At 42.4% G+C, this 26,678-nt stretch overlaps 1 protein-coding gene across 14 annotated transcripts in view; it reads left to right on the plus strand.

The window, feature by feature from the left end:
* LOC141103556 (pre-B-cell leukemia transcription factor 1) overlaps positions 1-26,678 on the plus strand; it is a 214,613-nt gene that overhangs the window by 27,504 nt on the left and 160,431 nt on the right. For all 14 annotated transcript variants that reach the window (XM_073593264.1, XM_073593271.1, XM_073593274.1 and 11 more), the window contains one exon: positions 24,968-25,041. In XM_073593264.1, coding sequence (XP_073449365.1) covers positions 24,968-25,041 — 74 coding nt within the window. The remainder of the gene's footprint in view (positions 1-24,967; positions 25,042-26,678) is intronic.

Consider the following 26,678-nt stretch of genomic DNA (forward strand, 5'->3'; position numbering starts at 1 on the left):
AATCAGCAGAGCTTTACCACAATTGCTAAGCTCTGTGGAAAATGAGTGCAACTGCACTTGAAAAGAGCACATTCTATTTGCCTTTAGTAAATCAACCCCTGTGGTGTCGCTCAGTCCTCCATGGTAAATTTGTCCTCTGATTGCAAAGCCTGACTGGTAAATGCTTCCTCTGTGCCCTAATGCTGTCTTAGACATAGGTCACACAAGGGCGGCTGAGCGACACCATGAGTTGCATGGTGTCACTGGTAAATGGTTACCAGTTTCCTAATGCTGGACAATCGGAGTATGGAAAGAAGTCAAACCTGGTTATATGCTTTCATCAAGATGCATAAAGTATGTTATGTGGCTGCTTAACACTCCTAGAGTCATTTTAAGGACAATTTCCACTTTAATGGAATTAAAAAGAAAGATGTATCCAGAGTAGAATGATATGATGGCTGCATTCAAAGACAACGAGTGACCCCCAATTCTACCCACACCAAGTGACTACGCTGTCTGGAGGCAAACTTCACTTTTTTTCTTGGGGGGGGGGGGGTGTTGTTGGGTACGATTTCTATGGAAATAATTTAAAATTAGTTGAAAAGGTTTTTGCACAATGCTGGGTGCCCTTTGTGTATGACCTTGGGGGTCAGTTGTACAGATTGCCCTGCAATATGTTTTTTGCAGTTCATGTTCTAAGTGTGCTACTCACTGGTAAGGCTGCATTCACACTACAGCTTTTTTGAATCGCGGGCAGATTTGCAGCGGATCTGCCCCCGATTTCACAGTGCTGAGGTGTGAATGACAACGCGAGACGCCATTCATTTGAATGACCTCTCAACTCGCGGTGCGGGTCTGCCACTCGATAAAACGCGCTGCAACTCGCATCACGGGGCGAATTTTGCCCTGAAAGTTCAGGAGCTACTACATGTGATGCGGGTTGCCGCGATTGCAGCACGTTTTATCGCGAGACAATCGCGACAGACCCGCACTGTGATTTGAGGTGTCATTCAAATGAATGGCATCTCGAATGCGAGTCCAGCGTTTTGTCATTCACACCTCTGCGCTGTCAAATTACGGGCAGATCCGCTGCGAATCTGCCCGCGATTCAAACCGCTGTAGTGTGAATGCAGCCTAAAGCCTCGTACACGCGATCTGATTTTCATCCGGGAATTGTGTGATGGCAGACTGTTTGCCTAAAATCCGACCATCAGTACGCTACATCAGACAATTGTTGGCCAACTTTCTGCCAACAAATGTTGGATGGCAGGCTAGTAAATATTCAGATTTTCCTATCGTTTTGTACACAAGTCCGTCACACAAGTCCAAAGTACAAACACGCATGCTCGGAATCCATGCTCACCAAACATATTAGCAGAAGGTACCCAAAGGGTGGCGCTCAAAAGCTGTAATTCCTCGTGGTACGACACTATGTTCATGTTTGTTGGCCGACAATTGTGTACCCTTTTGTATGCAAGACAAGTTCACGGCACACGCCTTTTGGACAAAAGTCTGGCGCTTTGCGGAAAATTTGATCGTGTGTACAAGGCTTTAGAATTGGGACATGAATCTATTTCTGTATGTAAACTAAAGAGGGGGTTTTGAGACAGTATCATTATTCTCTTAGAACCATGAGTAGCAAGACCTATATAGCAGTACATACATAGGATTGTACGCATTTCAAAAACATGTTGCAAACCATTATATGCATATCAATAACAACATGGCACATTGCATTGTATGGTGTAAAAGACTGTCCTCCATATCCTGAGATCACTTCAAAAACAGACTAATGTATAATGAGCTGAATAAAAAAAGGGCATGATAAGCCGTCTATAAAAATAAGCTGTCTATATAAGCATGGGTCATCTATGTAAGCTGACGCAATTTGTGAATTCATTCCAACTCTTCAGGGGCGGATGCATCAATGATCTTCAGAAAGACATACATTTACCAATGTGGTCTAATAGTGTACCCAAACAATGGGGCAAACAATTTAAGGCCTCATGCACACTAGACGTGTACACAGAAGCTGTTTTTGGCCCCAGACGTTTTTTTCTACAGTCAATAAACTCCCCATCATGTTATCCTATGTGTCCATGCACACATAGGTTGTTATCAGCAGTTTTTGGCTGGGGCGTTTTTAGGCTTTAAGGTATAACCCAAAACTAGTGGGTTCTGAAAGGAGTTTTTCAGCTGTAAAAATGCTCTAACGTCAAACGCTCAAAAGCATGGCTCACCAGCTTCTTTCTGACGTTTTTGACCCATTTAAGGGAAAAAAAAAAAAAACCGCTAAAAATCGCTATTGCAAAAATGTTGAAAAACTCACTGCAAAGCTACTGCCATTTTTATAACGTTATTTCAACGTCCAGTGTGCATGAGGCCTAATGGTTGATATGCGGGAGACTTGAGCACCTATATTAGCATATAGCAGATATACAGTGGGGACGGAAACTGTTCAGACCCCCTTAAATTTTTCACTCTGTTATATTGCAGCCATTTGTTAAAATCATTTAAGTTCATTTTTTTTCCTCATTAATGTACACACAGCACCCCATATTGACAGAAAAACACAGAATTGTAGACATTTTTGCAGATTTATTAAAAAAGAAAAACTGAAATATCACATGATCCTAAGTATTCAGACCCTTTGCTCGGTATTTAGTAGAAGCACCCTTTCGATCTAATACAGCCATGAGTCTTTTTGGGAAAGATGCAACAAGTTTTTCACACCTGGATTTGGGGATCCTCTGCCATTCCTCCTTACAGATCCTCTTCGGTTCTGTCAGGTTGGATGGAAAACGTTGGTGGACAGCCATTTTTAGGTCTCTCCAGAGATGCTCAATTGGGTTTAAGTCAGGGCTCTGGCTGGGCCATTCAAGAACAGTCACTGAGTTGTTGTGAAGCCACTCCATTATTTTAGCTGTGTGCTTAGGGTCATTGTCTTGTTGGAAGGTAAACCTTCGGCCCAGTCTGAGGTCCTGAGAACTCTGGAAAAGGTTTTCATCCAGGATATCCCTGTACTTGACTGCATTCATCTTTCCCTTGATTGCAACCAGTCGTCCTGTCCCTACAGCTGAAAAACACGCCCACAGCATGATGCTGCCACCACCATGCTTCACTGTTGGGACTGTATTGGACAGGTGATGAGCAGTGCCCGGTTTTCTCCACACATACCGCTTAGAATTAAGGCCAAAAAGTTCTATCTTGGTATCATCAGACCAGAAAATCTTATTTCTCCATGCGGCCTTTCATGTGTCTTGCACTGAGGAGAGGCTTCCGCCGGGCCACTCTGCCATAAAGCCCCAACTGGTGGAGGGCTGCAGTGATGGTTGACTTTCTACAACTTTCTCCCATCTCCCGACTGCATCTCTGGAGCTCAGCCGTCTTATCTTTGGGTTTTTCTTTACCTCTCTCACCAAGGCTCTTCTCCCCCGATGGCTCAGTTTGGCCGGACGGCCAGCTCTAGGAAGGGTTCTGGTCGTCCCAAACGTCTTCCATTTAAGGATTATGGAGGCCACAGTGCTCTTAGGAACCTTAAGTGCAGCAGATTTTTTTTTGTAACCTTGGCCAGATCTGTGCCTTGCCACAATTCTGTCTCTGAGCTCTTCAGGCAGTTCTTTTGACCTGATGATTCTCATTTGCTCTGACATGCACTGTGAGCTTATATAGCCAGGTGTGTGGCTTTCCTAATCAAGTCCAATCAGTATAATCAAACACAGCTGACTCAAATGAAGGTGTACAACCATCTCAAGGATGATCAGAAGAAATGGACAGCACCTGAGTTAAATATGAGTGTCACAGCAAAGGGTCTGAATACTTAGTATCATGTGATATTTCAGTTTTTCTTTTTTAATAAATCTGCAAAAATGTCAACAATTCTGTGTTTTTCTGTCTGGGGTCTGAATACTTTCCGTCCCCACTGCAGGTGAATGGTTCATCAAATGGTTACATTTTCTGTCCCAGTCTTTATAGGAATCTTCCTTTTTTTTTTTTTTTTTTTCAAACAACCATATCTTTGGTCAGGAAAGTAAATTTTAAAATAATATCTGAAATGTTAAGTAGTACAAAAAGGCTGTGCAAAGTGCATTGACCCATAGCACCAAGTCCTCTCCATTTCAAGAAAAAAAATGTGAATAGTGGCTATAAGTTTAGAGATTGAACTCTAGGCATATACAAAAGATTTAGACTAATGCAGCACTGTAATCATTAATATATCGTTGAATGTAATTTTTGAATCCATTGACCTGGTATCAATCTCTTGCAATCCCTGTATACCTGAGCTACAATGTGAGAGGCAGAAGCAGTACAAGGAGGCCATCAGTTCATACGTAGACAAGAAGCATGCTAATAGGAGGAGAAAGCAGAGTCACACCCAGATGAGCATCACTGTGCTGCTTTTCTTTTCACTGTCCAGTCGCAGGCTGAGTTGGCTCAAGGGGCAATATTGGAAGTGAGTTGAATGATTCTGGCCACTACATTGAGGCCATCTAGTGGCTTAAAGAAGTACTGCAGGGGAAATCTCTGAATTGAAGATGCATATTGCAGCAATCGCTGGTTTTGTCATTTTCTCCTTTCTTGGTCCATTTGTGTTTATCTTGTCTCCGACCCGGAGTTTTGCTTCGTCTTTTGGGCCTGCCAGTCTTATCTGTGGTGAATGAGTGGTGCACTGAAAGAAAAATGCATCCCTTTACATTCTATGCATGTCTTCACACTGGTCCTTTGCACTTCTGTTTGGTGCATATTTGTTCAGTTACAAAAATGCAGCAACATCGCACATTTTTCAGTGGCCATTATTTGTATATAATATATTAATTGAAAAAAGTGTGTGTGTGTGTGTGTGTATATGTGTGTACAGTAGGTGACCGCGATATTGTGTCAATCTCGCCGCACTTCTCGGCGAGATTTGACACCTACGAGCCCCGTCGCGGGGGCCAGCGCCGAGATGGCTCACTCATCGCGAAAGGAAAACTTTGTTTTCCTTCCGCGATGAGTGACAGGCAGTGCTGACAGCTGTCTGGTATGAATCCTGAGGCGGGAACACCGCGCCAAATTTTAAATGAAAAAAATGGCGTGGGTTCCCCCCTCGGGGGCATACCAGGCCCTTAGGTCTGGCATGGATTGTAAGGGGAACCCCCTATGCCGAAAAATCGGCGTGGGGGTCCCCCCCAAATCCATACCAGACCCTTATCCGAGCACGCAGCCCGGCCGGCCAGGAAAGGGGGTGGGGACGAGCGAGCGCCCCCCCCCCCCCTCCTGAGCCGTACCAGGCCGCATGCCCTCAACATGGGGGGGTGGGTGCCTTGGGGGAGGGGGGCGCCCTGCGGCCCCCCACCCCAAAGCACCTTGTCCCCATGTTGATGAGGACAAGGGCCTCTTCCCGACAACCCTGGCCGTTGGTTGTCGGGGTCTGCGGGCGGGGGGCTTATCGGAATCCGGGAGCCCCCCTTAATAAGGGGGCCCCCAGATCCCGGCCCCCCACCCTGTGTGAATGAGTTTGGGGTACATGGTACCCCTACCCATTCACCTAGGGAAAAGTGTCAATGTAAAAAAAAACACACTACACAGGTTTTGAGAATAATTTATTAGTCAGCTCCGGGGGTCTTCTTCCGACTTCGGGGGGTCCCCTTCCGACTTCTCCCGGTGTTCGGCCTCTTCTCCCGGTGTTCGGCCTCTTCTCCCGGGCCCCACCGCTATCTTCTTCCAGCTCTATTGCCAGCGAGGGGCCCGGTCTGCTGCCGCTGTCTTGTCGCCGCTGTCTTGTCGCCGCTGTCTTGTCGCCGCTGTCTTGTCGCCGCTGTCTCGCCGCCGCTGTCTTGCCGCTTCTTCTCTTCTTTTCTTCTTCCCCGATGTTGACACGACGCTCTCTCCGACTCGAATGCTGTGTGCGAGCTGCGGAGCCATTTATATAGGCGGTAACCCCGCCCCCTTACGACGTCATGGTCCCAGCATGCGCAGGGACTCTGGGGTCACGCCCCCGTATGTATGTGTGTGTGTGTATGTGTATATATGTGTGTATGTATGTATGTATATATATATATGTGTATATATATATATATATATATATATATATATATATATATATATATATATATATATATATATATATATATATATATATATATATATATATAAATAATATAAATTTATTTATTTTTTTTCCTCTTATCAGCAAAATGCTACACTCTATATTCAACTGATATCACAGCATCCCTACTGAATATATGGGAGTGTTGCATGTTATTACACACTGTAGATTTGCAGTGGCCCTCCATTTTAAATGTTCAAGATTCAGTCGGCCTGGTTGTTTTACATGCCAGTTTTCCTGGATATTCTAGCGTGTCCTATGTATGGCCGTATAGCTTCAGTTCTGGTGTATTTCTCCACCAAGAACACACAGGTGCTGCATACAGACCCCTATACAAGTCAGTAGCTGTATGACTGGACAGAAATTTCTGTATCCGGAGATGCACGCATACACGTGTTTACGTAGGTTCTTGCATAAACACGTGTACAGCTACATACAGTCATTGCCTTCTATGGGGGGCTGTACACCGCACCTGGGGGCTTCCTGGTGGGGAAATATGCCGCAATTTCACGCTATGCAGCCATACAATGCTACAGAAAATGTTGTTGCTAACCTTTTTTTTTTTTTTTTTTTTTATTTCCGTGCACAAACAAAAAAAAAAAAGTCTGTAAAATCGAGCTTCATTTCGGAGCCACCAAAGCGAGGAGCTGAGCAATTTTGTTCTATTCTTCCCTGCACACATTTAGGAAGGAAAACTATCATTTTATCTCAAATTGCAGCAGGGCTTTTACCTCTGGGGACGAGGAAGAAGAAAAAAACTTAATGCATGCAGATCTAAACAGAAAGAGAGCTGGAATTTGTAAAAGGTACCAGTTAATAGTCATGTTAACAAATAACTGGTGTGCTCTGCTGTGTTTTGTGTGCAGCTAAACTGATGTGTTCCTTGGGGATAGGAGGCGGAAAGTGACCACCACCAGTGTGTGACATGTGCAGGGCAACTGTCCTTTCTGCTCTTGGGCCAAAGAAGTTGTCATCACAATCAGAGCTAGTTAGCTTTCTAACTTGGTTAGATGGAGGCCTGCCACTGGTTTGGTCCTAACAAGGGTGCAGCACTAAAGCTTGCCCATACATTTGGTATAATTTGGAATATCTCCGAAAATTCTCAGTGCATTCGGTGACTTGATGAATAGTGCTATAAATAACTTCAAAATTTCATTTGCTTTTTATAGTGGTTGTAAAGCCAAACTTTATTTAATAAAAAAAAGTCATATTTACCTGTTCTGGATTAAGCGGTCTCTTACCTCCTCTTTGGGAGTCCATGCATACAACGTTCTCTGCTCCTCCCCTCCTGCATGCGCCCACATAACTAGCTGTGTGCTGAGGGGGGCACACGTGTGGGCATGCTCCCAAGTTGGGCTGTGTGTGTCCATAGACATGCACAGTGCGGCTTGGCCACGTCCCCCCCTCTCCCTCACAGGATTTGACTGGCAGCCAATGGCTGCTGTTCTCATCTCTGTTCCTGCTTTTTACTTTACTTTAATGGAAGGAGTACACAAACACTTCAAGAAAAAATTTCCATTCTGATACTTTGTATTTTCTCGTCGCTGCGGTTGAAATCGAATGTCGTTTTTGACCCATTTAATGATTAGAAATGCGAACATTCTTTAACCCCTTGGTGCCGACATAACACAAAATTGCGGCTCCACCGGACTGGGATTTTTGTCCATGGGGCCACATATTTGCATGTCTTCCTTTGTGCTGGGAGCATGGAGGGACTAGGGTCTCGCCAAGAGCCCTGGGCCCCGTTGTTATTATTTGGGACTGGTTCCAGATCACCTGATTGCTGTGATAGCCTCAGTCATTGTAAAGCCCGAGCCCCTGTGTTTTCTGTCTCTGTGAAAGGACAAGAGAGATAATTGTATGTTTCTCTGTCCTTGCAGAGAGAGGGGAAAAAGTGTGTGTGTGTGTGTGTGTGTGTGTGTGTGTGTAGGAGAAAAAAAAAAACCTAGATCAAGGTTTGATCTAGGTTAGTGTGTGGGTCAGAGTCAGTATTTTTTTTTTTGGACAGGATTTTTTTTTTTTTTTAATTGTAAATTATTATTATCCATATCAGTTAGTGTCCGCGTCAGATGTAGGATTGAAAAAAGAAGCAAAATGGGCACTATTGTTTCTGGGCTGTACTATGGGTACAAACTACAACTAACATACACATATGCCCAACGATCATCAGGAGCAGGAGAATTTATTTTGGCTTGCTCTTTGGTGGTAGGCTTTTGTAGTAGCAAGAAATATAACTAGGGAAAAAAAAAAGGAGATGCCCATTACCATTTACCACCAAATGAAAGCCCGATATTCCCCCCCCCTTGAGAAAAACAAGGTATAATCCACCTGGACACACAAAGTAGCTGTGATGATGTGGAAGGTTCTACTAACACATGTCAAAGTTGCAAAATTGTGCTTGGGCATTTAAAGTGATTGTAAAGGTTCATTTGTTATTTAAAAAAAAACCAAACATGTCATGTCATACTTGCCTCCCACTGTGCAGCTTGTTTTGCACAGAGTGGCCCCAAACATCCTCTTCTGGGGTCCCCCGGCGGCTCTCGTGGCTCCTCCCCCGCATTAGATAACCCCCTAAGAGAAGCCCTCTCCCGGGGGGGGTTACATTGCAGATCCCGAGTCCAGTATTTGCGTCCATAAACACAAATGCCGGACTCGGCCCCGCTCCATTGGATTTGATTGACAGCAGCAGGAGCTAATGGCTGCGCAGATATCAATCTATCCAATAAACCCCGGGCAGAGGAAGAGCACATCTCCGGGGGGTGAAATTCCAGGGTTCAGGTAAGTAAAACGGGGGGGGGGCGGTCACTGCCAGGTGTTTTTTCACCTTAATGCATAGGATGCATTAAGGTGAAAAAACACAAAGGTTTTCAACCCCTTTAAGATTTGTTTAGCCCTTAAGTGCAAAGGGGTTAAAATGTGAATATTCAAATGAAACTCTGGTAGTGTATGGCCTGCTTTACTGCCTCACCACCCTTGCCCTGCATGTAGGGAATACAATCTTTAGAGCTGGGATCCTAGGTCAGTGACTAACCAGGTCTATTTGTATGAAAGATCTTCTTCTTTTTTTTCTTTTTTTTTTTATTTCTTGCTCTCCATTTTGCTCAGGTACTCTTCGGTGCTATGCTATTGTAGAAAAGTGTTTGAACTCCTTATCACACAAAGAATGATTTTCTGCCTGTACCTAATATAGGAATCTGCCTCTTCAATCTGACACAGATCGTTAGACAGCGAAAATAACTCCATGGAGCAGTATTTGTGTCATCCGAGAATCTTCTGCGCGCCAAGTAACTCTTTATTGGCTCTGCTGCTTGTAGTATTGTGGTGGTGTTTGATCCGTAGGACTCGGGACACGTTTACGTGACCGCTATAAATCGCTTTTTTTATACTAATAATAATAGAATATACAATTTTATTTCACACTAAGTGTTGTCTCTTTGGGTGATGCTGTGTAGAATAACAGAAGTGTCTGCTATATTGATATCAATAGAAGAACTAGTTAGATGTTGGCAATATACATTTTAGTATAAATACACAAGAACAAAAAATTGCATATATTTCAGCTTACCAGTTCTTGGTGGTGTCTGCATTTTTTTCAGGCTTTTTTCTACTTGGTGATCTTGTCAGTAACACTTCCTGTCCAAGGTGACAACACTCACTGAACTCTATCTGTGGAAGAGTAGTGTTGTCACTTTTTTTTTTTTTTACCGGTGAGTACAAGTACCGATACTTTTGGTCAGTAAAATTAATGTGTTTTTATACATGTATTGACACTAAGGTTGCACCGATATCCTTTTTTTTTACCGGCGAGTACAGATAATTTGTTTGATACTGTGGTTTCCAGAACCGCTACTGTGTGAACCTGGGCTTGTCATAGTGATTTTAACCTGTGATCACACAGGAGTGGTGCGGGAAACCACATGCAATTCAGACAGAAATCGCACCACATTTTCTGTTCAGTACTCGGTATCGGTGAGTACTTGACTGAAAGTATCTGTATTCGTACTTGCCGCTAAAAATAGTATCCGTACAACCCTAGTGTCTATACATGTATGAACGCATGCACTTTACAGACCATACCACTTTTTTGCAAAAGGATTTTCTGGCAGGATGTGCCATCGTTCATACATCTGTACCATATGCAAGGACTTTTTTTTTTTTTTTTTTATCCTTAGACTTGTTCAAAAGAGAAATACGGGGCTTCCATTACTGACCTCTTCCTAAAAATGCAGGTAACCTGGCTACTCTTCAGATGATTGGTTTCACTATTCCTCCTGTCTGGAAAGAGTATGTAAATCTGGAAGTTCATGGAAAAATCAACAGGTTCTTATCTGGATAGTCGACTTGGGACAGTGACTCAAATTGTTGATACAAGAAGGGCAGCATGACATTAGGGCAACTGGGACAGCAGTGGCATGTTTTAAGGAAACCTGTCCTAGGAGGAATATGTAGTCTGCCATACCGACTACTTTTGAAAGTGCTAGTTGTCTGGCTTCCATGCTGATCTTTTGGCTTTATTGTGTTCTAGGTTACGAATGCTCTACAGTGCCTTGAAAAAGTATTTGTACCCCTTTTCCACATTTTGTCATGTTGCAACCAATGATAGACCAGCAAACGGTGGCACGTGTGAAGTGGAAGAAAAATGATAAATGGTTCTCATTACAAATATATATATATATATTTTTTAACAAACATCTGAAAAGTGCGGCGTGCATTTGTATTCAGCCTGCTTTACTCTGATACCCCTTATTAAAATCTAGTGGAAACAATTGCCTTCAGAGGTCACCTAATTGTTAAATAGAGTATGTGTGTGTGTAATTTTTAATCTCCATATAAATGCAGCTGTTCTGTGAAGCCCTCAGAGGTTTGTTAGAGAACCTTAGTGAACAAACGGCGTCGTGAAGACCAAGGAACACACCAGACAGGTCAGGGATAAAGTTGTGGAGAAGTTTAAAGCCACATTAGGATTTCTCAAGCTTTTTGAATCTCCTGGAACACTGTTCAATCCATCATCCGAAAGCGGAAAGCATATGGCACAACTGCAAACCTACCAAGACATGGCCGCCCACCTAAACTGACAGGTCGGGCAAGGAGAACATTAATCGGAGAAGCAGCCAAGAGGCCCATGGAAACTCTGGAGGATCTGCAGAGATTCACAGCTCAGGTGGGAATAATCTGTCCACAGGACAACTATTAGTCGTGCACTCCACAAATCTGGCCTTTATGGAAGAGTGGCAAGAAAAAAGCCATTGCTGAAAGCAAGCCATAAGAAGTCCTGTTTGCAGTTTGCGAGAAGCCATGTGGGGGACAAACATGTGAAAGAAGGTGCTCTGGTCAGATGAGACCTAAAACTTGTAATACAGCTATGATGCTTTTATTGGCTGAGAAAATACTGATATCTCCTGGTACATACTTTATTTGCTAATCAATGTTTCCGTACAATCTGTTACCATATATGGCAAAGCTTAATCACTCTATATTTTACTATGGGGTTAGTTAAAACAAAAAATACAGCAAGTTAATGCAACATGTGCTCAGAAGCCATCTTAAAAATTAGTCTCCAGTTTTTAATAGTCGCACAATAAACATTTAAAACTTTTCTAACAGCGATAAACTGACACTGCACATCACACTGAACACACCATCCCCACCGTGAAACGTGGTGGTGGCAGCATGTTGTGGGGATGCTTTTCTTCAGCAGGGACAGGGAAGCTGGTCAGAGTTGATGGGAAGATGGATGGACCCAAATACAGGGCAATCTTAGAAGAAAACCTGTTAGTCTGCAAAAGAATTAAGACTGGGACAGAGGTTCACCTTCCAGCAGAACAACGACCCTAAACATACAACCAGAGCTACAATGGAATGGTTTACATCAAAGTATAATCATGTGTTAGAATGGTCCAGTCAAAGTCCAGACCAAAATCCAATTGAGAATCTGTGGCAAGACTTGAAAATTGTTCTTCATCAAATCTGACACAGCTTGAGCTATTTTGCAAAGCAGAATGGGCAAAAATCTCACTAGATGTGCAAAGCTGGTAGAAACATACCCAAAAAGAATTGCAGCTGTAATTGCAGCGAAAGATGGTTCTACAAAGTATTGACTTGGGGGTGCTGAATACAAATACACGCCACACTTTTCAGATATGTATTTGTAAAAATTTTGAAAGTCATTTATTTTAATTCCACTTAACAATTATGTGCCATTCTGTTGTTGGTCTATCACATACGATCCCAATAAAATACATTTGTTTTTGGCTGTAACATGATAAAATGTGGAAAATTTCAAGGGGTATGAACTTTTTCAAGGCACTGTACATGCTTATTCAGGAGTTCTGGACAGAGTGGTTACGTACCAGTTTGGTTTCAGTAATTCTAAAGGGGCTATTGACATGAAATGTTCACCACATGTCGGTAACAACCCATGCAATCTATACATACAAAGACAGCAAAACAAATAAGTTCACAAATTAAGGTGCAAAAAGGCATGGAAACCCAAGACACCTGCTGAAATCTATCAGTAATTAGAAAGCAACCCTGCCCCTTGTCAGTGCAAATTAATATCAGCTGGTTCAGTCTCAACTGATGGCCTATAAAAACGCATCTCTTTACCGAAGTGTCACACAAACATCTCAGTGTGGGTAAAAGCAAAGAGCTCTCAAGACCTTCGCAACCTTAGATCCCTTTCACGCGGGGCTGTCCGTTTTGATGGACTCCGCTGGCTCAGCAGGGATCAACGGAGTGATGACAGGTATGTCTGCTCACTGTGCAGGGGTGGACCTGTCGGAGCCCCGCTCTCCTCTATGGGGGATCGGATGAAAACGGACCGACTGTCTGTTTTTTTTTTTTTTTTTTCTTCTGATAGAAATAGGGTTTCCATCCGTCTGCATTTAGCGGTTCGGATGTTAGCGGACATGTCACCACTGACATCCGTCGCTCCATAGTGGTGCACAGAGCGTCCGTTCAGGTCTGCCTGAAAAACTGACAACTGGACCTGAACGGCCACATGTGTGAAAGGGGCCTTATTGTTGCAAGACATACTGATGGCATTAGTTACAGAAGGATTTCTAAACTTCTGAATGTTCCAGTGAGCACTATTGGGGCCATAATCCGGAAGTGGAAAGAACATCATTTCACCATAAACTGGCCACGACCAGGTGCTCCGCGCAAGATTTCTGATAGAGGAGTGAAAAAAAATTGGGTTGTCCAAGAGCCAAGGACCACTTACTTGTAGAGAGCTTGAGAAAGACATGGAATTAGCAGGTACAATTGTTTCAAAGAAAACAATGAGCAATGCCCTCAACCGTCATGGCCTGTATGCACGCTCACCGTTCATGCTCCATTGCTAAAGAAAAAGCATGTTGAAGCTCATCTAAAGTTTGCTTCACAACATTTAGACAAGCCTGTGGAATACTGGGAGAATATAGTCTGGTCAAATGACACCAAAATTGAACTCTTTGGATGCCATAATACACGCCATGTTTGGAGGTCAAATGGCACTGTACATCACCCCAAAAACACCTCAATACCAACAGTGAAATTTGGAGGTGGGAACATCATGTTGTAGGGCTGTTTTTCAGCATACGGTACTGGCAAATTTCATGTCATGGAAGGATGAATGGAAAAATGTACCAAGACATTCTTGATAAAAAAATCTGCTGCTGTCTGCCAGGATGATGAAGATGAAACGAGGGTGGACATTTCAGCAAGTCAGTGATCCCAAACACAAAGCCAAGGAAACTCAATTGGTTTCAAAGAGAAAATAAAGCTGCTAGAATGGCCCAAATCACCTGGCTTGAATCCATTAGAAAATCTATGGACGGACTAAAGGTAAGCATTCATAGAAGAGGCCCACGGACAGATTTGAAGACTGTGGAAGAATGGGCCACAATCCCACCTAAGCAATGTATGCAACTAGTTTTCTCCATACAGGAAGCGTCTTGAAGCTGTCATTGCCAACAAAGGATTTTATACAAAGAATTACATTTCAGTTAGCGTGTTCAATCGTCTTTTTTTTTTTGGTTCCCCCCCTGTGTCATTCCATTTTATGACACAACTTCATTTTTGAACTTATTTATTTTGGTTTCTTTGTATGTATGGATTGCATGGGTTGTTACCGACATGTGAACATTTCATGTCAATAGCACCTTTAGAAATATATTTACCTAGAAAAATGGTGACGTTTTCAATACTTATTTCACCCGCTGTATAATATTTTGAGCCATTAAAAAGCCAGGTAGCAAACATTTTTTAGAATGAGTTCAGTAATGATGGCCCTCATGTTTGTCAATGTATAGGTTCTCTTTTAATATACTAGTAGGCTTTTTACAACACAGGCTCGATTTGTAATGGATTCATTCAGGACTTTCCTTCTCCTGGACAATTGTGTAGCTCACATCTGCAAAGTGTTTTTGTTGGCCTTTTATGTGTTCCTGGTAATACATTCCTTTTACATTAGCAATCAATAGAGGTGGGGATATACTAGAGAGGAAGAGATGAATGCAGCACTGGATTGAGGGGGGAGGGGGGCGCGCAGAAGATGGAGGCAAGGGAGCTGCTGTCGTTGCTGGACTTGTCAGGAGGACTAATGCAGGACAGGGGTTGCTTTAGGAAGGACTCTACATGATCTGTGTACACCTCTCCACACATTACAATCTGATTGTACAACTCTTTGAATCTACCAACAACTGCCTTGTGTAAGGGTCTGCCTAATTATATACAAATTGGATATTTTAGCTAGGTTCTTGTATCTAAAATTGATTGGACAAAGATTTAGCGGGAACCTGACAGTAGTAAAAAGCCAGTGAAGGACTATTTTCACCAAGGCTTCTTACCAACTGCCTTTTGCATCCTGTGATTGCTGTTCCTTCTACAGTTTACAACAATTCATAGATAAAGTGCAATAACTTTCCATTTGCCTTGAATAGCCACTTGCCGTCCACCTAACTAGGAAAATACTTCATTAATTTGGGGTTTAATACCCGTGTTATGGCTGCAGCTAGATGCCATAACCACGATATGGTTTTTCTCTCAGGCACCGGTCTTTCTGATTAAAAGTGGTCAGAGCGGCACATTCACCTTCTGCGGTGGTTCCCCAGCTTACCTGGGTGAACGGAAGCTCAGGGACAGTATACAAAAATGTAATAAACACAGTATACAGCTTCCTCCAGTCTGGACATAGGAACCAGATATTATAGCTGACCATACAAGACTAGCCGACAATAGCTTGTATGAGACTTGCAACTGTTTTTATTGAAAACTCGCACAGAATTTTATATACTACACAATCGGGTGAGGCTGATCACATCAGCGTATGCAAAGGCAACTGTATACAGAAATGTAATGAACATAACTAAGGAACAACCAGCATAAACAGTATGCTACTCCCCCCTCTAGCAACTAATAGCTGACAGTGATATAATTAACATGATCTAATTAACTAGTCACTTAAGCCAGCCTAGGTGACCAGACTATTCGGCACCTACAACTCCTAAATACAAACTACTGTACAATATACATAATTATAAGTATAAACCCATAATATCTCACAATAATTCTATAATAAGTTAGTGTTCACAAGATAAATCTAATCTCCAGGAGAGGTTCAGACAAACAAAAGATGTCCCAATTAACAATGGGAGAAACATACTTGGCAGAATAACACATAACCCCTTTATAAACAGACTATAGCAGGAGACACCAGTACCAGGTTGCTTGCTGATAACATCTGCTATGAGTCTCACAGTGTGAAGCAGTCATTGTTGGTAATGGGGCACCTGGGCCCTAAAATGGAGCCCGGGCCTAGATTCACAGAATCTGTGTGTTTTTGGGGAGACAAGGAATTGAATCAGAAACAAGACCACTCCAAGGGTCCCCTAGGCATACACCTCCCAAAGAGTAGCGTTCCCTTAAAAACCAGGGTCCATAGTCGGTGGGTAAGAGGCCACCCTGCAGTTTCCTCCAAAAGCCCCTGTTCTGGCTGGGTCTGTCACATCTCCTATGGAGGTTTTTAAGTACCGTAGTTTGGCACCATTCCTCGAGCGCACCATAATTTGAAAGTGTGACATTTTAGATATTTTCCAAAATTTGTGTGTGTATGTATGTGTGTTTTTTGTGTGTGGGTTTTTTTTTTTTTTATTATTCATTACCACATAAAGGGTTTTTATTTTAATTAAAATAAAACACGTCATACTTGCCTCCACTGTGCAGTTCGTTTTGCAGAGTGGCCCCGGTCCACCTCTTCTGGGGTCTCTCAGTGGCGCTGGTGGCTCCTCCCGCATCGAGTGTCCACGTTAGAGAAGTGCTCTCCTTGGTGGACACCCGTGTGGGCGCGCTCCCGGGTCCCGCATCTGTGTCCATTCACACACAATGCAGGACTCGGCCCCAGCGCCGCATCATTGGATTTGATTGATAGTAGCGGGAGCCAATGGCTGCGCTGCTATCTATCCAATCAGGACACAAGATACCAGCTAATTACATGCCCTGGCAGAATTTATGATTTCTTGGCCATTTTTCAGAGAATATGAATGATAACACAAACACTGTTATGCCCCGTACACACGGTTGGACATTGATCGGACATTCCGACAACAAAATCCTAGGATTTTTTTCCGACGGATGTTGGCTCAAACTTGTCTTGCATACACACGGTCACACAAAGTTGTCGGAAAATCCGATCGTTCTGAACGCGGTGACGTAAAACACATACGTTGGGACTATAAACGGGGCAATAGCCAATAGCTTTCATCTCTTTATTCTGAGCATGCGTTTCACTTTGTGCGTCGGATTTGTGTACACACGATCGGAAATTCCGACAACGGATTTTGTTTGAAAATTTTATAGCCTGCTCTCAAACTTTGTGTGTCGGAAAATCCGATGGAAAATGTGTGATGGGGCCTACACACAGTCGGAATTTCCGACAACAAGGTCCTACCACACATTTTCCGTCGGAAAATCCGACCGTGTGTACGGGGCATTAGTGTTTGGCTGAAGCCATTTATCAATCAACTGTGTTTTACTCTTTTTAAATCATAATCATAACAGAAACTAGCCACATGACCCTGATGAAAAGTTTATGTACCCAGTTCTTAATACCTTGTATTGCCCCGTTTAACATCAATGACAACTTGAAGTCTTTTGTGGATGAGGCTCTTTATCTTCTCAGATGGTAAAGCTGCCCATTCCTCTTGGCAAAAAGCCTCCAGTTCCTGTAAATTCTTGGGCTGTCTTGCATGAACTGCACGTTTCAGATCTCCCCAGAGTGGCTCAATGATATTGAGGTCAGGAGACTGAGATGGCCACTCCAGAACCTTCACTTTATTCTGCTGTAGCCAATGACAGGTTGACTTGGCCTTGTGTTTTGGATAATTGTCATGTTGGAATGTCTAAGTACACCCCATGCGCAGCTTCCTGGCCAATGAATGCATATGTTCCTCCAGTGTTTTTTGATAACATACTGCATTTATCTTGCCATCAATTTTGACCAAATTTCCTGTGCCTTTTGTAGCTCACACATCCCCAAAATATCAGCGATCCACCTCCATGTTTCACAGTAGGAATGATGTACCTTTCATCATATGCCTTGTTGACTCCTCTCCAAATGTAGCATTTATGGTTGTGACCAAAAAGCTAAATTTTGGTCTCATCACTCCAAATTACTTTGTGCCAGAAGGTTTGAGGCTTGCCTCTGTGCTGTTTTGGCGTATTGTAAGTGGGATACTTTGTGGCATTTGCGTAGTAATGGCTTTCTTCTGGCGACTCGACCACGCAGCCCATCTTTCTTCAAGTGCCTCCTTATTGTGCATCTTGAAACAGCCACATCACATGTTTTCAGAGTCCTGTATTTCACCTGGAAGTTATTTGTGGGTTTTTCTTTGCATCCCAAACTATTTTCCTGGCAGTTGTGGCTGAAATTTTAGTTGGTCTACCTGACCGTGGTTTGGTTTTAACAGAACCCCTCATTTTCCACTTCTTGGTTAGAGTTTGAACACTGCTGATTGGCATTCTCAATTCCTTGGATATCTTTTTATATCCCTTTCCTGTTTTATACAGTTCAACTACCTTTTCCCGCAGATCCTTTGACAATTCTTTTACTTTCCCCATGATTCAGAATCCAGAAACGTCCGTGCAACACTGGATGAAAGATGCAAGGGCCTATCGGGAGTCCAGAAACTCATTGACCTTTTTACACGCACACGCACACACACACACTTATTACATGCAAACAGATCACAGGTGAGGATGGTTATCTTTTAATAGCCATTCAAACCCCTTTGTGTCAACTTGTGTGCATGTTATCAGGCCAAAATCACCAGGGTATGTAGACTTTTGATCAGGGCCATTTGGGTAGTTTCTGTTGACAGTTGATTGATAATAAATGGCTTCAGCCAAACACTAACCATGAGTGAAAGAAGTGTGTGTGTATGTGATCATTCATATTCTCTGAAAAATGGTCAAGAAATCATAAATTCTGCCAGGGTATGTAAAATTATGAGCACAACTGTGTGTGTATGTATGTATGCATGCATGCATGTATGTATGTATATGGGTTTTTTTTTTTTTTTTTTTGACACTCTAGAGAATAAAATGGCAGTCGTTGCAATACTTTGTCACACCATATTTGTGCAGCAGTCTTACAAGTGCATTTTTTTTTTTTGGGGGGGGGAAATGCACTTTTTGAATTAAAAAAATAAAACAACAATGAAGTTGGCTCAATTTTTTTTTTTTTTTTTTTTTTTTTTTTTTGTTTTAATATTGTGAAAGATAATGTTACGCCGAGTAAATTGATACCCAACATGTCATGCTTCAAAATTGTGCCCGCTCGTGGAATGGCGGCAACCTTTTACCTATAAAAATCTTCATAGGCGTATTTGAGTTACAGAGGAGGTCTAGAGCTAGAATTATTGCTCTCGCTGTAACAATCACGGCGATACTTCACATGTGCGCTATGAACATCGTTTTCATATGTGGGTGCTACTCACATATGCGTTCGCTTCTGCGTGCGAGCTCATCGCAATGGGGCGCTTTTAAAAAAATTTTTTTTATTTTTTTCTTACTCATTTTACTTTTAACTTTTTATTTTGACACGGTCTTTTAAAAAAAAATATTTTGGGGTCACTTTTATATTCCTAAACATTCCTTGCAATAGAAAAAAAGCATGACAGGACCTCTTAAAGACCTCAGATCTCATATTTACACTAAAATGCAATATTAAAAAAATAACTTGGAAAAAAAATTCTCCTTTTTTAAGAGCTATGGGCTAAAGTCGCTTGACGTCGCTTCCGCCCTCCCATGCTATGGAGCCGAGCGGGGGCCATCTTCCCCTCAGTCGGCAGCCAGGCATCCACGGGAAAAGACGCGATTGTCTCCACTGCTACCGGCGGGTCTGGTACTACCTGTGCACAGTGGGAGGGGGGTGGGCACCTCTCCCCCTGCTGAGTGATCTTGCGGAAAATCTGCAGCGGAGACCACTTTTATCTCAAAGAGAAAGCACAGCATTCCCGAAAATGCCAGGGTTATGGCAGCTATTTAGCAAAAATCCTGTGACATAAAAAATTGCAACGACCGCCATTTTATTCTCTAAGGGCTTTGCTTAAAAAAAAAAAAAAAAAAAATATATTAAACAAAGGCCTGGTCAGCAAGGGAACAGTTTTGCAGAATTTTTTTGGAACTGGTGACGGCACCCACTGTATGCACCATATTGGGAAAGAAGAGGATTACAAGTTGGGGCTCATTCACACTAGCCAAGGATGCTCTGTTTACCATTCAGGCTGGTGATCGCTCTCAGTGCCATGCGCTTTTTCAGTGCATCACATTGTTTACATTTTTTTTTTTTTTTTTTAAACTTTATTCAGTGTACAAAGTTAAACTCCAAGTTTCCATGCTGCTGGGCACTTTGGTGCCATCCGATGCACTGCTGAAAAATGTAGCATGTCTGCATTTTTCTAGACCGCACATTCATACTTCTGGACAAAGTAGAGAGACGCCTCCATCTAAGCATAGAATGCTTTGCTTTAATTTTGGAAATGCAAAGCATTCTATGAATGGCGTCTGTGTTGAGCGGCTGGCCTCCTGTATTTATAATGCTACAGGGTATATAAAATATATAGATAGATAAAAATATAACTTTTTAGTAGATATAAAAAGTCTACACACCCCTGTTAAAATGGCAGGTTTTTGTGATGTGAAAAATTAGACAAAGATAAATCATTTCAGAACTTTTTCCAGCATCAATGCCTTCAGGAACCATCAAATCCCTTTTAAATTAAAAAAAATTCTTCTCTTTGGGCAAGCATTTTGGTTACAAATGGCTCTTTAATGCCATTTGTATTGGGGTAAAAGAGTGGGCCTTCTGTTTGGCATGGAAGGTCCACGTTAAAGCGGAGTTCCGCTTTAAAAAAAAAAAATTAAAAGTCAGCAGCTACAAATACTGCAGCTGCTGACTTAATAATAGGACATTTGCCTGTCCCAGGGCCCAGCGATATGGGGGAACGAAGTCCCGCTCATCTCCCCCTCCTCTCTGCGGCGCCGGCATGGTCACTGTGGGTGCCCGGCTGTGGCTTCACAGCCGGGCACCCACTGCGCATGCGCGAGCCACTCGCCGTGACTGACCGCACAATCATCTGGGACCTGTGACGTGTCCCAGATGATTGCCTAGAGGGCAGGGGGAGAGGTGATCTTCCTTCCGGTGTCGAGGCAAGTGACTTAAGGAGCCGAGGTGAGTAAGGAGGCAGATTACGAGGGACCCCTAGCAACAGGCATTAAGAGGTGAGTAATTTTTTTTTTTTTTCCCCAAATGTTATTAATCGTTTTTAATTGAGCTGAAAAAATGCTAAAATCATTCTTGGAGTGGAAATCCACGTTAACTACCTGTTTTGTTGTGGGCCTGAGGTTCAGCTTTTAAGCTGACCATACACTTGTAGATTTTCTAACAATTGACTTCTGTCAATTTGGCACAGCCACAAATTGATCGAAATTCGGACAGTCTCTGCTGAACCGGATGAATTTTGATCCATCTTCAGCTTGAAGCCAGTTCAGCAGGAACCAGGCGAATTTCTATCCATATAAAGAAAAAAGGTGCGCTGTCTCTCTATATACATTTTAAATATCAGCAAAACATAGAGTGACAAATCCAATACAAATTTTTAAAACCGTGAATAAGCTATATTATTAAAGTTTTTATAAAATATGTAAAAAAAGTTAAAATCCGCATAAAGTTATCGAGTGCTTCAAAGTGCTCCAAACTTAAAATCAAAAAACACGTGCTCCAGTGTTGAAAGTGCGGGTTCAGAAAGCCGAGCCTCTTGCCGGACAGGAATAATCTCAATATTAAGAGATCACAAGAGCTTTTGATCCAAACGAGGATTGATGTTCCCACCATCAGATTTCCAATTATATTTGACCTGTCAGCAGGATACAGCAATCGTGTCCCCACAGCAAGGATATGCAGCTAAAATTTCAAGCCACCAAACTCACTCCAATATAGGCATTAGTTAAAAACAAGAATGAAGAAGCCTCATTGCAGTATTTTATAAAACGTGATTTATTTTAGCGATATTGTACTTGCATTTAGAAAGGAAGCAAACAATTGAAAACAATCCGGTTTGCACAACTGTGGGTCCAGCCGGCATGCCCGTGCACAATGACGTCACAGATCTAGCCCCGTCCAACGCGTTTCTTGTAATAGCCGTCCCCTGAAATAGGCGTCTTCTATCCCAGAGGGTGCCTTTTTACTGGGAAATGCGTCGGATGAAGCTAGATATATAATTCATTTAGATACATGTATGGCTGTCCCTGTTTATGGGAATTCAGGCTATCGATTAACGTCTCACAAACAGGACTGCTGGAGAAATTTCAGTTTGATCAGCATTGCAGTCAATAGGCTGCAGAGCTGATCCGTGTATTCTGACTGTGGTGGAATCTCCCTGCTGGCAGAATACAATGACACAGCAGACAAGAGGATTCCTGCAACCACACCAAGTGTGTGTGTGTGTGTGTGTGTGTGTGTGTGTGTGTGTGTGTGTGTGTGTGTGTGTATGGGGGGATTGGTTCATTTTATTTATTTTATTTAGCCGGCTGGCTAAACTTAAAAAAAAAAAAACAAAAAAAAAAAACATGCATGGACGGGCAGCCTTGGTCTCAACATTGTTGAAAACTTGTGTACATTGCCATAATTACCAGTATATTCCATTGAATTTTATTGTAGGACAGCCTTTTGACATCATCATTCTGGATGCAAGATGCTATTGTGATGCTAGTACAGTTACTCCTGCCCGCTGTCTTTGTCATTGTCTGGAGTGCCCAAAGATAAACATTTACCGCAAAAGCAAAGTTAATTTTCAGATTCATAAACCCATTTGTCAATTGTAGTCGTTTGGTAACTGACATAATTAAAATCAAGGCATCCTGGCTGATTTTCTGACAACATTGGGCATATTGATACCAGAAACTATGATAGCAAGACTGGTTCTAACAGACTAATAGATCTGATGTATGAATATGCTGTATCATGATCTGTGCATCCAAAGCTACCATTAAAAGTCGGATGATCTAAACCAGGGATAGACTACCTCGGCCCTCCAGCTGTGGTGAAGCTACAAGTCCCATGAGACATTGCAAGACTCTGACAATCACAGCCATGACTCCTAGAGGCAGAGGCATGATGGGATTTGTAGTTTCACCACAGCTGGAGTGCCGAGGTTGCCTACCCCTGTTCTAAACGACCTGTATATTTTCACATAGAATGTTTACCGCTTTATCATCCCAGTTTGTATTTTATGTCCTAAAAGTGCAGCGCTAAATAAAATTAGAAAGTGCAAAACCTTTGAAGTGAACAGAAAATGCAATCAAAATATTATTCAATCCAAAAATGTCCTTATGCTAAAGTGCAGAGTTCATAAATTGATCACTAAAGTGCTCCTGTGCAAACAGTTCATGCATGCCAGTGTCCCACACTGGATAGATCGATCCTGACGGTGCAGTGCTCAGACATTCACCGTTGTGACACCTTCACCATAAATCAGATTGGGGGGGGGGGGGAGGGGCGGCTTACCAGATCACCAACCATCTTCCTTACTCAGGAAGATCATTCAGCGCTTATTGGGATCTCTGATCCTCAGATTGAAATCCAGAAATGTTCCCCCTTATTGTGACAAGATGATCCAGCTCACCGTCTCAGATGGGATGGATGAATCCTCAGAGTTAAAATGGATAAAAAAAAACAGGGAGACTCCTCATAGTGTAATATGGTCTCCACCGTTTTATATTAAAGGATCACTAAAGATATATATATTTATATTATGTTTATATTATTATTATTATTATTATTATTATTATTATTATTATTATTATTATTTTTTTTTTTTTTTTTAAATAACAAACATGTTATACTTCCCTCCACTGTGCAGCTCGTTTTGCACAGAGTGACCCCGAACCTGATCTTCTGGGGTCCCTCGGCCGCTGTCTCGGCTCCCCCCCCCCCCCCCGCAAGGACTCAACACTTTCATGCAAGCTCCCTCGTATGGTGTTGAGTGCTTGCGGGTGCGCTCCCGTGATACAGCCGGTGGCCATAGCCGCTCACTGTATCACTCGGCCCCGCCCCCGTCGCATCATTGGATGTGATTGACAGCAGCGCGAGCCAAGGGCTGCGCTGCTTTCAATCCATCCACTCTAGCCAATCAACGGCCAGGCTGAGCGGCAAAGAGGATGTCGGAGGCGAGTGCTGGACTTTCGAGGGGTCAGATAAGTAAATCGGGGGGGGGGGGGGGTATTGTCGGATGTTTTTTCTATGCATTAAGGTGAAAAAACTTTTACCTTTTACAACCCCTTTAAAATCAGTGCACTTGCATCTAAAGCCAAAAATGCTGCTGGCTGTAAAGCTCTTCACTATAGCCAGTGCTATCATTCAAACAATCATGAATTCAAAAAATTCTAAAAAGCATCTTTGCAGCAGTGTGTGTGCTTTGTCCCTACGATCATTTTGTTATATGTAATGTCATCAGGGGTGATCATCCCAGTTTGTATTGATATTAAACAGCTCATTTGGTGTTTTATTTTTTTATAGGTATCGTATTGTACTTTTGTTTCTGGGGGGGGGTGATACCAATATATGTTCCTTTTAAAGTTTCAAAAGGTTTGGGTACCAAAATTAATATCAAATGTGGTGATGTAGCTTTGAGGCAGAGCTGTGGATGGCTTTGTATGCCATCTTCTGTCTCAATTCTGAAACATGCTAGCCTTATACTCTTATACTTGCTTGCTAGGCGATGGTGAAGCCTGTAACCTTCCAGTGTTACTCTGGGGAAATGCCGGGTACCGCAAATCCAGGTGTGGTGTGGTGTTTTTTTCCTTGAAGCTGTTCAAGATGGGGAGGGGACGCTCTTTTATAAATTGATTGGCCTTAACTGGAACTGGGACGCTTAAAGGTGCCTGCTCTTGGTTTCTTGGCAATTTAACTAAATGTACAATGTGACAAAGATTAATAGTAGCCATACTCCAACCAGAGTTTTGTGGAAGCCTAGGGTTCCTCCTTAGGTGTCTAGGGGTTCCTTGAGCTGTAAGTTATTGACCTCCCATGTAATGGTGCCTGCATAGTTCTAGGCCTAACGCCACTTGACAGAGCCAATGGCATGGCCCTTAAGGGTGGCATTCTGACCACCACTGTAAGGGGGGGTTTCTTCCTACTGACAACCACCAATGTAGGGTAATTTTCCTAATGACCACCAATGGACTAGGGGTCTCTTTTGATAACAAAAATTGAAAAGCTGGTTTAAAAGGATATAAAGCAACCTGTTTTTTCAAAGAGATTCTTACATTACTGGCTCCAATTTTGTATCTTTATTTGTGTGGTTGTGTGTGTATCCAGACTGATTTTTATTTTTTTTTCCCTTTCTTTTATACCATTTCTAGGAAACATGCCCTTAACTGCCACAGAATGAAGCCGGCGCTCTTCAATGTGCTTTGTGAAATTAAAGAGAAGACAGGTAAGGACATGGCCAGTGGACTGGCTGTATAATTGACTGCTCAATGCTCTGGATAATCTACAGTTTAAAACGTGTGATATACTACTTGATGGATGCATTTTTCTGTATATGGTATTTCATTGATGGATTGCCAAATTTATAAGTGTAACCCTCTGTTGATAGACAGGCTTTGGAAACCGCTATAATTACACTTGCGATGTGACCAGAACTAATTGTATCCACACATTTAAATCTGTTCTGCAGCATTTTCAAATTTTTTTGGAAACTGCGAAAAATCAAGACATGCTAGTGCTTGATTGTTGTTTTTTTTAGAAACGCCTTAAAAAGAAGTGGTTGTACAGATGGGTTGGGTTCATTTTGTTACGGCTTTAGTGCGTGTTTGTGTATTATAATTTAATCATTCTTTGAAATTCGATCTTTGGCATGGTTTCCTCATGGAAGATCTAGACGTTTGGATTTACAGTTGATACCATTTTTTGGCTAACTAAATTATAGTGCAAGCTTTTGAGGCACGCTGGCCTCTACTTCAAGCACTCCTGCACTACAGTCTACTGCTAGTAAAATGGAAAATCGAGAGACCTTTAATAAATGTAGTAATTTTTAGTTTTTTGTTTTATATTCCGTTTCTACTTCTGAAATCAAGATGGCAAAAGAGTATGTGGTGGTCCATTTCACGTGCTATGATTTTTTTCTTGGTGAGAGAAAAAGAAGCAACTTGAAGGCATTATAAACCAGTCTACCTGCACCTTGTTTTTCACCTGCATAGGATGAGCATTGATCATGTAGTTTCATGGTGTCATTTGTTGCCCTGTACGCATAGCTTATAGTGGAGTAAATCTTCATTCCTGTGTTAGCTGTTTCTGTTTGTGTTCAAACATAAGACATGCTACATGGAACTGCATGGGTTGATGCATGACCCCTGTCTTAAGTACTGACATTTCCTGTCAAGAAACGACATATCTCACAATCCCTAGTTTCTCAGTCCAGTGTTCTGCAGGTGAGAGCCAAACAGTAATTAGATCTAATACAGACTCAGACAGGCAGAGCAGTTACAGAGAGACCCACTTGTGGGCTTTCATCACATTAGCACTCCCGCATTTGTAATGCAGCACAGAGGAAATGGTGAGGTGCATATTGGACATTCTGTGACCAAGAACATGAGGTTGCTTCTCCCTTTAGCAAATAGGGACAAGCTAGGTGAAATAATATATGGACATGGGGAAATCGATCAGCCATGAAAAAATGCAGCCACAACATGCGAGCCAATGATGGCAAACTAACAACACAGGGAACCTAACTACACTAATGCCTAGATCAGGGGTCTTCAAACTACAGCCTTCCAGTTGTTCAGGAACTACAATTCCCATCATGCCTAGTCATGTCTGTGAATGTTAGAGTTTTACAATGCCTCATGGGATGTGTAGTTCCGCAACAGCTGGAGGGCCATAGTTTGAGGATCCCTGGCCTAGATTAAACAATGAAGATATTTAAAGGTGTGTAATGCCTTTTAAAGTGACTGGATGGGTGGCTAGTCCACATATTAGGGAGAACTGTTGAGCTCCATGGTTTGTGTGACTGGCTTTGTCCATTATTATTGTACAGGATTTATATAGCACCAAAGTCAATCCTTTTTGTTC

Source organism: Aquarana catesbeiana, linkage group LG07 (assembly GCF_042186555.1).
Source record: "Aquarana catesbeiana isolate 2022-GZ linkage group LG07, ASM4218655v1, whole genome shotgun sequence".
In the NCBI taxonomy this organism is placed as follows: Eukaryota; Metazoa; Chordata; class Amphibia; order Anura; family Ranidae; genus Aquarana; species Aquarana catesbeiana.